This window comes from Sciurus carolinensis, chromosome 3 (genome assembly GCF_902686445.1).
Source record: "Sciurus carolinensis chromosome 3, mSciCar1.2, whole genome shotgun sequence".
Classification (NCBI taxonomy): Eukaryota; Metazoa; Chordata; class Mammalia; order Rodentia; family Sciuridae; genus Sciurus; species Sciurus carolinensis.
In genome coordinates, this window is record NC_062215.1 from 88,167,262 (window position 1) to 88,184,391 (window position 17,130).

Consider the following 17,130-nt stretch of genomic DNA (forward strand, 5'->3'; position numbering starts at 1 on the left):
AAACACTGAGTTTCTATTTTCGAAGAGTTCTTGAGTTAGATTGTGAAAAACAATGTTCCTTTTAATATCTGAAAATAATGGGCAGTTGTTTATGGTCCAGTGACAACTTCCCAACTTTTTAGTCTTCCTTTTTATTTGTGTTACTTTTATCTTTATAAAAAAATAGCTGCATTATATTGTTTTGTTTTTGTTCATGGTAAAATTAACATTGATAATATATAATAATCTAGAAGAAAAGTGTACTAAAAGTAACTTTTATGCAGAGATTTCTTTTTGGTGGGGAAGATGGAAATGCATTTTATAAAGTGGCATTTTCTAAGTGCTAGTACCAGTTAAGATCAAAATGGGAAATTCTTTTTTTTCTTATAGTACTGGGGGATCAAGCCCAGGGCTTTATGCACATTTGGTAAAAGCTCTGCACTGAGCTACAGACTAGCCCTGAAATTGGATATATTCTGAAATATTATATATTCTATAATATTTTTATTCATGTAAAATGAACTCTATTAACCAACCCAAGCTGTTTGAACTTATAGCTTGATAAAGATACACGCTGAAAAGTTGTTTTTTCAATTTCTAGTACTGCAAATAAAAAATCAGTTCTCATTAGTTTTTAAGCATTTATATAAACTGGTTGTGTATTTTTTTCTTTCTTTCCCCAAAGTAAAAATGCCAAGAACCAGTTATAAAATCAGACTGCCACAAAGTTACACAAAGACAAACTTTAATTAGCTTTAAAATTTATTGAACATTCAGGCTTAGAATTTAACAATTTAATACAGTAATATTTTTATTATTTTCTTGCTAGTACTTTTGCCTGCTTTACATGATTTTTGGGTATAACTTTTAAGATTCTGATACTTTCTAATTTTTCATGAGATGCCAATTAGATACTTGTTAAAATCTTGGGTATTTCTCCAGTTGTTCTCATCTTAATGTCCAAAGTTAAAAAAGTAAGTTTGAATATTGAAAATTTAAGATGTTAATACTGTAGCCACCATAATATAGAACAGAAAAAAATGTTCACAATCTTAACTGTTTAAAACTCTAGTTAACATTTAATAATGGAATATGATTTTTAATAAATTGCATGAACTTCTTTTTAAAATGTTCAAGCATTTCCTACTAAAGAATGTTGAAAGTTATAAAAATTTTGTCTTCTAAATTAACCTATACTGAATTAATTAAAAAACAACTGTGGCACTTTAGATAAGACAATTATTCTATTGCATATTTTAAGTACCTAAGGTACAACCTGATCGATAGTAACTTCCTGGAAAGAATAAGGACCATGGTGGGTTTAAGGAGTGAGCCGTTTGGGGTCACGAGGGAACATCGAGGTCTGACGCACATTATGCAATCCCAAAAACAGCATAGTCACTCGTTCCAATCCTGAGGAAAACAAAATGACCATTAATTTCTTTCCTGAAAAACCTCTCAGGGTCTTTCTTACATAGAACTACAAATATAATATCATTGTTAACTCTATGCTTTTCCTTGTTGGGAAGGAAAATAATTTGTTATTTGACTTTATTCAAAATTGAATATTTTGGGTATTGATTTAGAAACAGAAATGCTGCCGGGGGTTATGGTCTCATGGAAACAAAAGGGAGACCAGTAGAGTAGAGGAAAGAGACCAGGGGGAACAATGTGGACCAAATTATATTGTTGTATCATTGGGCATGTATGAATATGTAATATGACTTCCACTATTACGTTAAATCATAATGCACCAATAAAAAAACATGGGAAAGAAAAAAATAAAAAAGCTGCTATATATGTGAAAGACTAAAAGAGATATCCTTAAGTGGCATGCAGTTTGAAAGGTGAACTACAAGTCTATATGTAAGTGAACAAAATCTATGATTTAATAAAATAAAAAATGAAAACAAGCCACTTGAAAAGCCAATGTTTCAACTGATACCAGATTCTGATTTTGCAGTTCAGGCAATGAGTATAAGAATCCTAAATTTGTTCAAGGAAGTATATCAATAAAGTACTAAAACATTTATTGTGATTTTATAGTTATTTAACATGGTGGTCCCTAGCATAGAAAGTACTAGGGTACATAATCATACAAGGTGTTCTGGGTGTAGAAATGATATTAATTTTGATATGTGACCTAATTTTAAAAATTTGATACTGAGGAATGAATTCAGGTATGCTTTATATCCTGAGTCATTTGTTATTTATTTTGAGAGAGGGTCTTGTTAGGTTGTCCAGTTGTAATTACAGGTGTTTGCCACCATGGTCATCAGACATGTGGCTTAAATATTACTGACAAAAGTTAAGACCAAACTACGAAGCACAGAAAAACTAGCACATAAAACTTCTTGTATTTGGTTCATCTATTTCACTAAATTTATAAAAGACTAACACAGCACAGACAGAAGGCAAAGGTCAAAAATTATTTTTATATGGCAATGACTTTTCAAAGATTTATAATAAATATTATTAATATATCTGGGTGTGATGGCACATGTGTGTAATCTCAGCAACTTGGGAAGCTGATGTAGGAGAATCACAAGTTTCAGGTTACCAGGAAGATCCTGTCTCAAAATAAAAAATAAAAAGATCTGGGGATTAGCTCAGTGGTAGAGTACCTCTGGGTTCAATTCCCAGGACCACATACAAAAAATTATAAATATAAATGAGAGAATTAATATTTCCAGTTCTCTTCTTTACCAACATACACCTGCAGATGGAATAACACATCCCTTCTTCTTCTCAAATGTTAATTATAAAAAAAACAAACAAGTATATTTTTGGTGGCGGGGAAGTAACTGGGGATTGAAATCAGGGGTGCTCTACCACTGAGCTGTATCCCCAGCCCTTATTACTTTTGGACACAGGGTCTCACTAAGGTGGTTAGTGTCCCACTAAAGTAGCTAAAGATAGTCTTGAACTTGTGATCCTCCTGTCTCAGCTTCCCGAGTCTCTGGGATTATAGGCGTGTGTGCCACCATGCCTGGCTAAAACACAAGTGGTATTTTGATAATCATCAAGCATCTTTTTACATAATTTAGGTTAAAATTTACACTGCCCATCATTGCAGAAGTTTGAAAAAATTTATTAGAAACGCACATTACTGAATGAGAGAAAATAGCCCTAATTTTCCCATTAGTATTTAAACTATACATTCAATGTAGCATTTTTTTATAATAAGGAAAGGCTGGTAACTAACCTACAAGTTTGTCAACAAAGCTGGCTAACAAGATTATGGTATAACCTTTCAATACACTCTACATAGTAATTTAAAAAGAATACAAAGCTCTTAATTGATAAGAAACAGTTACAAAATATTATGTAAAACATGCAAGGTATTGAATGGTGTATACAGTATGTTATAATTTGTGTAAAAATAATTATTTAAAAATGTGGGGCTGGGTTGTGGTTCAGTGGTGGTGCGCTCACCTAGTGTGCATGGGGCCCTGGGTTTGATCCTTAGCACCACATAAAAATAAAGGTATTGTGTCCACCACCTACAACTAAAAAATGTATTTAAAAAATAAGAAATAAAAATGTGTTTCTTCGCATATCTTTGCAAAGTTCAGCTGAAAATTAGAAACAATGGTTCCTATAGGGAGGTGAATGTACACTATTTTGTATCTTTTTTCCTTCAATTCTTTTTATTGTGTTAAAATGCATATAAAATTTACCATCTTAATAATTTTTAGGCATACAGTTCAGTGTATTAACCTTTATTCCATCACCCCAGATGTGAAACATAAAAATTTAAATGTAGTGTATAATAGTAACCTAATTTACACAATATAATTATGTAACAATTATATAATTATGGTATAATTATAATACTTTTTAATATAATAATACATACAAGCTCTAGCTTATGATTTTGAAATGTCTGAACTTATCTGTGTCAACTTCATTCAAATATTCACAGAACTGAAAACCTGGGATTTAATGGATTAAATACATTCATAATGTTGTATAACCACCATCTCTATAACATTTTTTTTGGTAGTACTGGGGATGGAATTCAGGTGTGTTTTACCACTGAGCGATATATCCTTAGCCCTTTTAGTTTGAGTCAAGTAAGTTGTGGAGATTAGTCTTGAACTTTTGATTTTCCTGCCTCAGCTTCCCAAGTTGCTGGGATTAAAGGTGAGTGCCACTTCTCTACAATTTATATCTCTTTAAAAAATAATTCCTATCACCTTTATCAGTGCTAATTATTTTTAAAATTTTTTTCTAGATATACTGAGTATAAATGACCAAACATTTTATATATTTTTGGTGTACAATGTGTTATTTTAACATATGCACACACTGGGAAATCATTAAAGCAAAAAAAAAACCAAACCTAACACACACACACACACACACACACACACACACACACACACATAGTGAGCATCCCTACTCTGAAAATTCAAATTCTCCAAAATCTGAGACTTTCTGAGAATCATGCAGCACTCAAAAAGTTTTCTGATTTCAGATTTGGGATTTTAAGATTAGGGATGCTGATGCTTAAGTGGTAGAGTCTATGCAAATATGCCAAAATCGAAAAATCTCCCAAATCTGAAACACTTCTAGTTTCTAGCATTTCAGAGAAGGTACACTCAACCTGTACCATATTTTCCTCATCCATTCATCTACTGATGGACAACTGGGTTGCTTTCATGTTTTAGTTAAAATGACTAATGTTGCTATAAACAAGGATGCACAAATATTTGAGACTCCATTCTTTTGGGCATATGCCAAGTATAACTGCTGAATCATATGGTTGATTCTACTTTTCATTTTTTGAGGAACCACCATACTGTTTTCCATAGCGACTATACTAGTTTACACTCCTACCAAAAGTACACAATGGTTCTAATTTTTCTACATTCTTGCCACTTATTTTTCTGTTTTTGTTTTTAAATAGTAGTCATCCTAATGTGTATGAAGTACTATCTCATTACAGTCTTAAGTTGTATTTCCCTAATGATTAGTGACTGATTTTTTTCATGTGCTTCATGGCCATTTACAACTTCTTTGGAGAAAGTCTATTGAAGTCCCTTGCTTATTTTTAAACTGAGTTTTTAAAAATTGTTGAGTTTTAATAGTTTTATATATCTTCAGGACAGTCATCTCTTATCAGATAAAAAATCTGCAAATATTTGTACCCATTATGTGAATCGTACCTTTTTACTCTACCAATAATGGTCTCTCCACACCCCCTGCCTTCCCCTTTCCTTTTTTTTATAGTGCTGGGGATTGAAAGCAAGGTCTCTTAGGTCTCTTGCATGCTAGACAAGCTCTCTAAAACTGAGCTACACCCCCAGCCCTACAATATTTTAGAATATATAAGTAAGCTGCTCATTTTGCACTTTGGGAATCAAATTTTCACTCAGTCATAACTCACTTTAAAATATTCTTATGGTTCAAATTTGTATTACACTTACTAGGATAGACTTATTTGTAAATAATAACAGTATTACCGATGCCTCCACCAGCATGAGGAGGGGCTCCAAAACGGAAGGAATCAATGTAAGCTTTGATTTTCTCCAAATCTATTAAAAAAAATAAATAAATAAAATTTATCATCTTATTTAGCTTGAAAAATTAAAAGACAATAGTGTTCAAGGAAGATTAAAAAGACTTTGAAAAGTCTTTAAAATGTTTACAAGACATTGTTTTCAGAATAAACACTCTGATAAATATATTTTAAGTTGTTTACCAATTCCATGATGTAAGGCTCTCTCTGTTAGCAGCTGAGGATCATGGATTCTTTGAGCTCCAGACAATATTTCTTCTCCTCTCATGAACATATCATAAGAGTTGGACTGTTTCTGTATGAAAAGCAAACAAAATCCACCACTCTTCAAATACTATCACCCTTTTTCCAATATTAAAATAGTATGTAGAAAAAAATCTACATTGCATGAAAAATCTATCCTTTCCTATAAGTAATGATGCAACTTTCTTCGATGAATATAATTTACTTGTTTAAAGTAGAGCTACTGAAGGCTAAGTGATTTCTTTCTTACTTGTCTCAGACTTCTGTCCTCTCCTTCTACATCCCCCCAAAACAAATCAGAATTCTACATCTAAAGTTAAAAAGCAGTACAGATTTTGGGCTGGGGTTGTAGCTCAATGGTAGAGCACTTGCCTAGCATAGGTGAGGCACTGGGTTTGATTCTCAACACCACATATAAATAAATAAATAAATAAATAAATAAATAAATAAAATAAAGGTCCATGGACAACTAAAAATATATACATAGTTTTTAAAAATGCAGATTTTTATTTCACTTTATTACCTGAAATGCTTTAAAGTGTAATATAATTGTAGGTCAAATTACCAACAGTTGCTTAGCCTTTTATAATTAAAAAAGTTCTTTTAATCTAAGTAAACTGAAATCAATCTATCACTGTTTGACCTGTTCCCTATCAGATATTTGGTATATCTGTTTTTTAAAAAGTCCTCTAGGTGATTCTGATACATACTAAAGTCTGAGAATAACCGCAAAAAAAAGCAGTAAAAAGATGCAAGACATTATTTAGATAATTAACTCTTAAAACAACCTGAATTCCCAGGTCAAGGTCAATGATGATGATGATCTATTAAAATAAATCTAGTAATACCACTTATCATTTATATAATCTTTCTTCCTTATAAATCTTTAAAAATTTGGCCCAGAAAAATAAATTTTAATATAGGTTTTCAGGACTAATTTATCAGGATATTCAAATTTTCACAAATAATGTCAAATACTCATATATTACAAACATTACATATTACAGACATGAGTAAAAATATGTATAATGATGTGTCTACTGAAACTGAATTTTTTTTTTTTTTTTTTTTTTTGCGGTGCTGGGGATTGAACCCAGGGTCTTATGCTTGCAAGGCAAGCGCTCTACCAACTGAGCTATATCCCCAGCCGGAAAATTATTAATGAAGATCATTATTGCCATTACACATTTTTTCTTTTTCTGTTTTCTTTTTTCTTTTTTTTGCACCAGGATTAAACTCAGGAGCACTTAACCACTAGTCACATCTTCAGTCCTTTTCTGTATTTTATTTAGAGACAGGGTCTCACTGAGTTGTTTAGGGTCCCAATAAGTTGCTGAGGCTGGCTTTGAACTTGCAATCCTCTTGCCTCAGCCACCAAAGCTGAGGGGATTAAGAGCATGCACCACTGTGCCCAGTTCCCACTATACGATTTGATGTGGTGGTAATAATTTTTTTTCCTTCACCCAAACAGGCTATTTAAAATCAAATTACTTACAGGATTTCTTGGGTCAGGCATGGTATAGAAAGGTCTTACAGCCAATGGATATTTATCAAGAATATAAAAATCTGTATCATACTACAAAAAGAATAAAGGCAAATAAAATAATTTTTAAAAGAAACTTTTTGTTAAATGAACATTTTTTAATGTAAAGTTTTGTTCTTCGAAATTACTATATGTACACTATATATAATCAATATCCTGCTTTTTTCAAGTAACATTTACATCCTATAGCATTTTGTCATGATGTTACAAATAATTGCAGTACCTAATCTTTGGGAGCTATTTACCAGTCAATATATGAGCCATGGTTCAAATCTGAACCACTGCCTTTTAAAGGTATAAATTCAATATTGTGTGGTTTCAGAAATATCTGAGTTCTCTAGTCAGTTTAACCACGTTAAGTGCTACCATCAAGAGGCGCTCAAGGAGTTTTTCATTTCATTACCTCATTGTTGACCATAGTAAATATAGCTTTTATCCTGTTTGGTGTTTTTACTTTTAGAAAATGCGAGAGTAAAGTAGCAGAAAGAAAGCTTATTTATCTTCAAGTCTCATGAGTTAGTAGGGATACTCACGGAAGAATTTTTAAAAATAACCGCAAATAATGTTGAGGTTCTTTCTAGGTCCTCAAATAATTCTGAGGTCTTTGAGGTCACTTTCACAGACACCTCAGTATAACTTAGTACAAATATCAAATACTGAGTTAATAAAACTGTTCAGGCAGAGCCTAGCTAACTATTTTTCATTTTTCAAAGAATTAAGAAAAAAGTATCATTCTCCTTTTATTTATTCTGGAAGTTTATCACTATGGGAAGAGTTCTACAACCTTCTGTGACAATTCTCTTGTACAAGGATATATTCAGATATAGAAAAAAAGCACAGCATGTATAAGAGAGTCTTACCTTTTCCTTTACCAAACGACCCAATAGTTTTTCATTTGGTGTACTGAAAAAGAAAGATGAAGTCAGGTGTTTGAAAATTAAAAACAGCAACTTACAAAGAGTTTTAAATTAGCCAGGCATAGTGATGCATGTCTGTAATCTCAGCAGCTCGGGAGGCTGAGGCAGGAGGATCCCAAGTTCAAAGCCAGCCTCAGCAACTTAGGTCCCAAGCAACTCAACAAGAACACTGTCTCAAAATAAAATAGGCTGGGGATGTAACTCAGTGGTTTAGCACCCTCTGGTTCAATCCCTGGTACCCCATCCACCAATTAAAAAAAAAAAAAAAAACATTAATATGCCACTCCTTTCTATAACTCCTTAAAGGATAAAAAATATGGCCAAACAGAGTTGTTTATCCTGCTGTTTTTTTAAAGGGGAAGTTCTACAGAAAATCACTTATGAACATGACTTAGATTTAGTAGTTGCTGCTCCAATAATTAGGACCAAAGAGAATTGAGAAATTCATCAATTGAAAACAGCATGGATGAAATGATTTTCTACAGTTACATATAATAAAACTTCACTAAACCAACATGAGCTAGTCTTGCCCTTAAATGGTGCCCTCTGCCTTTTTCCGCTTGGTGCTGGGGTATTGAACCCAGGAACTTACACATGCTAGGCAAGTGGTCAACCATTTTGCTACATCCCCAGCTCTGTGTCTCCAATTTTTGGTATTCTTTATCAAAGGTTTGTAAAATAAAATAAAAATCAATATTTACAAGTATTTAAAATGTAAGTATCTACACAGATACATTAAATTTTTGAAGTGAAGAGGTAGTTTCTTTAGTCTTTAAAGGCAGTTTCCAAAATTCTTAAGAAAATATTGCCAACTTAGAATAATTATAACATTTATATGGTTTCCCTTTAAATGTCATCTAGCAGTGTAGGGGATGCTCAAAAACATACATACACACACATATAAAAATCATATAAACATGCATAATATATGAATATATTATCTATAATTAAATATATATATTTCTTGTAAAGGAACAAAAATAATGGGTTTTAAGTATAATATATGTATTTTTATAAAAACTTTAAAAAATAATAGAACAATAATTTCCTTTTCCTACCACGTGATAAGTTAGAGTAATTTTTAATCTTTACTAAACTACATTAATTTGTTTCTAAATTCCAAGTTGTATGATCTGGATTTAGACTAATTAATATTATGCATCAAATAAAGAATACCCCTCCCCACCTCCCAGTACTAGGTATTGATTCAGGGGTCCTCTACCACTGAGCTACATCTTTGCCTGTTTTATTTTTGATTTTGAGACAGAGGTTTGCTAAATATAGCCCAGGCTGGCCTCAAACTTGCAAACCTCCTGCCTTAACCTCTTGAGCAGCTGGGATTACAGGTATGCACCACCAACCCCAAATAAGAGTAATAATTGGTATAACTTTGGGAGATGTTAACATTTTTATGCCCCAATTTTGTATGAGGGTGGATTTAGACTACTTTCTACCCTAATACCACTGATTTGGAAAGAAAAGTAACATACTAGGTGGTAAGATCTAAGGCAAAACACCTTACGCTCTTGAAAGGGATATAAATATGAGGGGGAAAAGATATTTATGAACAAAATTATAGAAGCTTAGGTAAACTATATTAAACATAACATTTTAATTTCAGATCATATATTCATAAAACAGCACCATACTATACACAAAAGTTAATAAAATTTATTGGGTGAGAAAATAATTTGTTAATATATTCATTCTCTTAAATATTAAAGTTAATAAATAAAGGTTTAAAAAAATTAATAAAAACAAACCTCAGATCTTCTTCATCTCCCATTTCAACTCCAGCTTCTCTAAGCATAGCTAAAGCTTCACAGTATTCTAGTCTCAAAGTTGGCTCCAAAAATTTGAAGGGTTCACAAGGGAATTGTTTATTCACCGTTTGAATTTCAGTCTGAAACCTATATGTACAATGATTTAGTTAATAAAATTTGTGAGATATGTGTTTCCCCCACAAGAGGTCACTGTGGCAGTATGAAAAAAATCATTCTTTGAATCAATATATGTATCAGGAAAATGGTTATCAAATTAAGTTAAAGAATGAAATTTATATACTTAAAATATCTAGTAACATTTCTTGGTCTCATGTTTTTCTAATAAAAGCAGTATTAAAGGATTCAAAATTTTCTTTATGACTCATATCAGGCATTGTTAGAAACAAAATACCCGTTTTATGAAGCATTTAAAAAACTGACTTAAATCCTTTAACAACACCTTTAACCTCAAGGAAGAACAAATTAATGAATACTTGTCCCACCCGTGCCCTGCCACCATTCCCGTTATGCTGTTTTAAGTTCATTAGTAGAGTGCTAATTTCTTTCCTATTTTCTTTCCCATCTTGATAATCCCTATACATAGTAGGCCCAAGACAAAAGTTAACCAAACTGAATTTCTGTTGTGCAAGATATTTTATTAAGATTAAAAGAAAAGTCAGATGTGATGGTGCTTGCCTGTAATCCCAGTAACTCAGGAGACTGAGGAAGACTGCAAGTTGGAGGCCAGTCTTAGTAATTTAGCAAGACCTGTCTCAAATTAAAAAATTAAAAGAGGTGGGGATAATGCTCAGTGATAAAGTGCCCCTGGGTTCAATCCCCAATACTGGAAAAATAAACAAACAAATAAACAAATAAAAAAAAATTTGTGCTAAAGTACTTAAGATGAAATGATGTGGGAATCTGTTTTGCTTCAAAATAAAACATGGGGTAGAGGAAATGGGTAAAACAAAACTGGCCATGGGTTAACAATAGATAAAATCAGGTGGTGAGTACACGGCTGTTCATTAGGCTAGTATCCATACTTCTGTATGTATTCTTAAAATATCCATAATTAATGGACTTGAAAAAAGTATGTTTATATTTTACATACAGAATTTTCCATCTAGAATTTATATTCTAGTGTTCTTCATCCAGCATTTATACCTTAGAAATTAAAACACTTCCTTGTTGGACTTAAAGGCTTTCATGGGAACAATAAATTTAGTCACTGATATATTCAAATCTTAATAGAAGAAGGGTTAGGAAGATAACAATAATTTTTTTTTTTTGGTACTGGGGATTGAACTCAGGGGCACTCAACCACTGAGCCACTTCCCCAGTCCTTTTTATTTAGAGATAGAATCTCACTTAGTGGTTTAGTGTCTTACTTTTGCTGAGGCTGGCTTTGAACCTGGTTCCTCCTGGCTCAGCCTTCCAAGCCACTGGGATTACAGGCGTGTATCACTATGCCCAGCTCCAATAACTGATTTTTAAATAGCTTTGAATATTAATCCTCACTCATTTCTAACAATGGTAGTACAAAAATATGACTATCAATGCTTAAAATTCAATTCATATTATTATTCTAATATATAAAAACTAACATAAACCTGAAAGGATAAGGTAACATAAGCCTGATAACCCGATTTACAAGCGACACAGAATCTTAAAATTCCTACATGATTCATAAAATATAGAAAGAAGAATTTTATTGTCAAATTGCCACATTAAGTGTACTGAATAAGTTCAGCAATCATGGTGTCCCAGTTTGTAATAAGTGGAGATTTGATTAATCCAAAGGGCATGATTCATGCTTGCTGTTATTTGTAACAAAGTAAAAATTTCACTCATATTAAATAGAGACACTATATCTAAAATAAACAGATTCAGAAACTTTCTTGAATTACAAATGTTAAAAGAAAATGAGACAAGCTATGCTCCTGCATCATGGTTTCAAAGGATATTTATTTATTTTTTAAATTTAATTTTTATTGTAAACAAATGGGATACTTGTTGCTTCTGTTTGTACATGGAGTAACAGCATATATACCATTTGCGTAATCATACATTTACATAGGGTAATGATGTTTGAATCATTCAGTTATTTTCCCCCCCACCCCTCTTTTCCCTCTATACAGTCCCTCCTTCCTCCATTTTTGCCCCCCTCCCACCCCCCATTATGTGTCATCATCCGCTTATCAGCAAGATCATTCGTCCTTTGGTTTTTGGAGATTGGTTTATCTCACTTAGCATGATATTCTCCAATTTCATCCATTGCCTGCAAATGCCATAATTTTATTATTCTTTATAGCTGAGTAGTATTTCATTGTGTGTATATATATATATATATATATATATATATATATATATATATATATATATCACAGTTTCTTTATCCATTCATCAATTGAAGGACATCTAGTTTGGTTTCAAAGGATATTTAGTTTATAAGGAAACATTAATAGTTTTTCCATGGATATTTGAATTGAAGTTGCTTAAAATAAACTGCATCAAATATTTTAGAGGATAAAGGTTAAACATACTAACTTTCCAAAGCAATGCAGAGACTGCCTAGAAAATACTGTGCATGTGCTACAATGCTGCAGTATTTTAATATAAGATCAATGATTAATTTCTGCATTCTTGAATTTATTCATTAGCCCTGCACTGTTTTTTTTTGGGGTGGGTGGGTGGGAGGGTACCAGGGATTGAACTCAGGGGCATCCCAAGTTCTATTTTGTATTTTACTTAGAGACAGGGTCTCAATGAGTTACTTGGTGCCTCACTTTTGGGAAGTCAGTTTTGAACTCATGATCCTCCTGCCTTAGCTTCCCGAGTCACTAGTATTACAGGTGTGTTCCACTGTGCCCGGGAGCCCTGCAATGTTTAAGTTAAGTAAAATTCGTATTTTTGAACTCTTTAACAATATCAATGAAGCAACATAAAATATAATGAACTGTTATATCAGTGTTCTTAAAAAAAAAATCTCAATATGGTCCTTCATCAGCTTTAAAATGCTAGATTAAGTCTGTTATTACCTACCTAATAATTAAATATAGTCACAAGGATGGAGAAAGGAAAAAGATTTTTTGGTTTCTTCTCTCTTTTGGGCAGGGTCTTGCAAGTGCTAGATATTCCCAATCTCCAAAAGAGATTCTCTTGATCAACTTGTTTCTCATTTTCTTTTCCTGTTTTCTCCATGTTAAACATCATCTCAAGTAAACAATTTTCAATGATTCTAAGGGAAAAAACCTATTTGTCAGTTTAGAGGGTGTACCTAAAGTAGGCACTTTACACAATTTAATTTTTGGAACATCTAGAATACACCTAATATTTCTGTAAATGCTAATTCACCAGAACCAATCAGGTAAAAACTTCCTTCAGTCTAAAAGTTTCTTCTAATCTTTACTGAGCACTCAACATAAATTGACTTAAGCATTAACCATTCCCGACACAGGTTTAATGGGTTTAATTTACAAGTTAAACAGATTCGGATAAGGTTTAACATTCGTAGACAAAAGGGATATTTAACTTCTGATGTAATATTATTTCCATCTAATAGCTGAGGAAATTGAGGCACAGAGATATACAAGGTGGGATTTGAACTTGGGCTACCTCAATGTAGCTCAATACAAAGTATTTTTTGTTTTGTTTTTTTTGATGGTAGTGGTGATTGAACCCAGAAATACTTTAATAAACTGCACTCTCAGTTCTTTTCATTTTTTATTTTGAAGCAGGATTCACCAAGATGCTGAGGTTGGCATAGAACTTGTGATCCTTCTGCTCAGCCTCTTGTGTCACTGGGACTACAGGCATCCACTACCACCATGCTCAGTGTCAAGCTATTCCATTCAACTTCTCAAATAATAAACTGCTCTAAAAGTAAAGGATACTTTATTTCTTCTAACATTCAGAATATCAGTAAAAATAAAACAAAAAAACCCCAGAAACAAAAACAAATTCAGTCAAGCTGTTCACAATCTGGTAGACTTCACCACTAAAAGGAAGCTAATTAGTTGAGGTCCCAATAGACTTGGATCCATACGGATTGAATGTGTATTCTTCTAACTACTGTCACGTATCACTTAAGGACAGGACCACCTTCTGTGATTCTTTCACTGTGAACATCTCACAGTGTACTTACACAAAGATGATTATGATGTCATTAGGTGATATAATCTTATGGGACCACTGTGATATATATGGTCTTTTGTTGACTAAAACATTCTCATGCAGCATATGACTATTTAACAGATTAAGAGAAATTTAGTCTACATGTTTCAATTCAATAAGAATAATTATTGTTATTATTATAATTTTCATAGTGCTGAGGATTGAACCCAGGGTCTCACATATGCCAGGCAAGTGCTCTACCACTAAACCACATTCCCAGTCCAAGAATTATTATTTTTTTTTTTTAAAAAGAACCCACGTTAATTTGAAATTAAGGCCATTTGTAGATGTAAAATCCTTTTTACCTTTCTTGAAGTCCTTTGAATATTTGTACCAAGGTGTCAGCAATTTCTTCTACAACTTCATGATAATGATAATTAAAAGCCATTTCAATGTCTAGACCAACAAATTCAGTTAGATGTCTGTGGGTATTGGAGTCTTCAGCTCTGAAAACTGAATTAAAGAAATAAACTGCAAATAGTGTTTTTAAGTTTTAGATAAACTGGATTTAAATATAAAACTCCAGTGGTGCTCAAGCTGTACTATTTTCATATCACTATAGGGCTGGAAGGAACTTTAAACATCTGTTTCAGCATTCTCTTGGACAGCAAGTTCACTACAAACTCCTAAGGTCCTATAGTAAAAGCTATACCAAATGTAAATTAATAAATGAGGCTCATTGAGAACCCCAAGGGAATGTAAGATCCTGAGGTTCCTTCTCAATAATTAAAAATAGATTCAATTATGACCAATACAGTAAGTGCTTCTCAATTTTATTAAAATGTGACTCAAGCTAAATGAACCCCTGTACAAATGAGGTAACATTATACATATTCCAGACATTACTTCAGTTCAGTCCTCACTATCTCATTGCATTTTCCTCCTTCCCAGGCTTCTTAAGTCTGGCTCATCTCATCTTTCACATCACTGCCAGATTAATAGTCCTATAAACATATTCTTACTCAGTAGCTTACAATGGTTCTCAAAGACTACGGTAATAAGACGTAAAATGACAAAAGTCTAAAATTTTATGCTCTCACAACTTAATCTTACCCTGTATCTCCCATTTCCTCTTAATGCTATTAACTTTTGTTTTTTCCAGCAGTCCATGCTCTTTATTTATTGTTTCCTCTGACTAAATGTCGTCTCTGTTGCTTATATATCCTACTTTGTCCTTAAAGTCCATTTCAGTTTTGAATTTTCTTTTATGTTTACTAGCAAACTCCAACTTCTTCCCTTCTTTTTTCCTTGATGCATGTCTTATTAAGTCTTGGGAGCAGGTACAATGTTTATTCCCTTGTCATTCAAAGCATGATCTGCAAATCAGCAACATCAAGTGTCCAGTACCTATGTGCTTTTAAGAACTGCAGAATAGTAGGCCTCATGCCAGATCTGCTGACTAGAATCTGCATTTTAACAACATCCCCAGGTGATTCACATGCATTAACATTTGAGAAATGCTGGTTGATTCTTCTTTTATGTACACAGCACCTAACATAAGACTATGCATCAGATGTTCAACAAAGAACTGGTTAATAAATTCAGAAAATTAAGACACTTAATGATCTTGCCAGTTTCTCTATTATCATGTACTTAATTTTTATTAAGCTATCAAAAATTATATATAATATAACTTGGTAAGTTTTGAAAAATGAAGGAAAGGTGGTGTTTTCCTTATAATTAGCTTCATAAAAAATATGCCATGATTACATGCCTGTACTTGACTAATAGCAAATGTATTTTTTAAATGATGTCAATATAATCTATTAAATATAGACATCCTCAGTAATTTCTAACAGACTTCAGCAAAAAACCAATATAAGCACAGTATACATAATAATAAAAAAAACAGAACAGCTCTGGAATAAAGTAATATTTTGGGGAGGCACTGGAGACTGAATGAACCCAGAAGTACTTTACCATTAAGCTATACCCCCAGCCCTTTTATTTATTAAATTTTGAGAGAGGGTTTCGCTAAGTTGCTTAAGGTCTTACTAAATTGCTGGGATTTTAGACATGTGCCACCAGGCCCAGATGGAATAAAATTGAAAGTAGACAGAGATACACTGGAAACTTACAACAAGAGAAGGTTATTAAAGACAACAAACTATAATATTTGACAGATTGCAACTACCTATTTTTTAGTATTGGGAGTTCAAGGAATAGTTCTAATTCATACTTGAACTATTCTTTCAACTCTCCTCAATATTAAAAATTAGATTTGTTCTAGTTGCATACAGATAAAATAATTAATATACTTAGGTATATATCAAACATTATATATTTTCAAAGCATGCATTTTGAAAATGAAATGTTTCTAACAATAAAAATTTTCTTCAGCATTCTTCAGTAAGAATGCTGAAGAATATATAATGGTTATGATCCTATTCACATAAATGATGTTCAAATGTTTAAAGAACTAGTGACTGTATATGTGTATACACACTCACACACACACATCTTCTAAAAAATGTCTACCCCCCCAAAAAAGTCTTACTGAAACATATTGTCATTGCTCCCTCAAAGTCTAGTAGTCAGCAGATAAAAGAATCTAAACTTTGAAAATGTCTGTACATTTTATATATATAACATATATATATATATAAATTTTTTTTTTTGCACACACACACACACACCACACACACACACACACACAATATGAACTTGGAAAAAATCATAACTGACAAAATCTTACCTGGTCCAATACAGAAAACCTTCTCAAAATCAGCACAAATGCACATTTGCTTATACAGTTGTGGAGACTGAGCAAGGTATGCATTATTTTTAAAATATGACACAGTAAATACATTGGCTCCTCCTTCACTGGCAGCTGAAATATAAACATTTATATATTATAGTCAGTTGTAAGTTTATCAATGTAAGCTTTGTAAAAAAATTTTTAAATTGTCAATGGACCCTTTATTTTTATTTATTTAGATGTGGTGCTGAGAATCGAACCCAGTGCCCACACTTGCCAGGCAAGTGATC

At 32.5% G+C, this 17,130-nt stretch overlaps 1 protein-coding gene across 2 annotated transcripts in view; it reads right to left on the reverse strand.

Moving 5' to 3' along the window:
- Positions 1 to 706: 706 nt before the first annotated feature.
- Dars1 (aspartyl-tRNA synthetase 1) overlaps positions 707 to 17,130 on the reverse strand; it is a 65,502-nt gene continuing 49,078 nt past the window's right edge. Inside the window, exons 9-16 of one of the 2 annotated variants that reach the window (XM_047546620.1) lie at positions 16,838 to 16,972; positions 14,448 to 14,595; positions 9,970 to 10,116; positions 8,150 to 8,192; positions 7,242 to 7,322; positions 5,687 to 5,798; positions 5,448 to 5,519; positions 707 to 1,392 (exon numbers count right to left, since the gene is read on the reverse strand). In XM_047546620.1, the coding sequence (XP_047402576.1) occupies positions 1,301 to 1,392; positions 5,448 to 5,519; positions 5,687 to 5,798; positions 7,242 to 7,322; positions 8,150 to 8,192; positions 9,970 to 10,116; positions 14,448 to 14,595; positions 16,838 to 16,972 (830 nt within the window). In that variant the 3' untranslated portion in view covers positions 707 to 1,300. The remainder of the gene's footprint in view (positions 1,393 to 5,447; positions 5,520 to 5,686; positions 5,799 to 7,241; positions 7,323 to 8,149; positions 8,193 to 9,969; positions 10,117 to 14,447; positions 14,596 to 16,837; positions 16,973 to 17,130) is intronic. The other variant, XM_047546621.1, reaches the window with a different exon arrangement.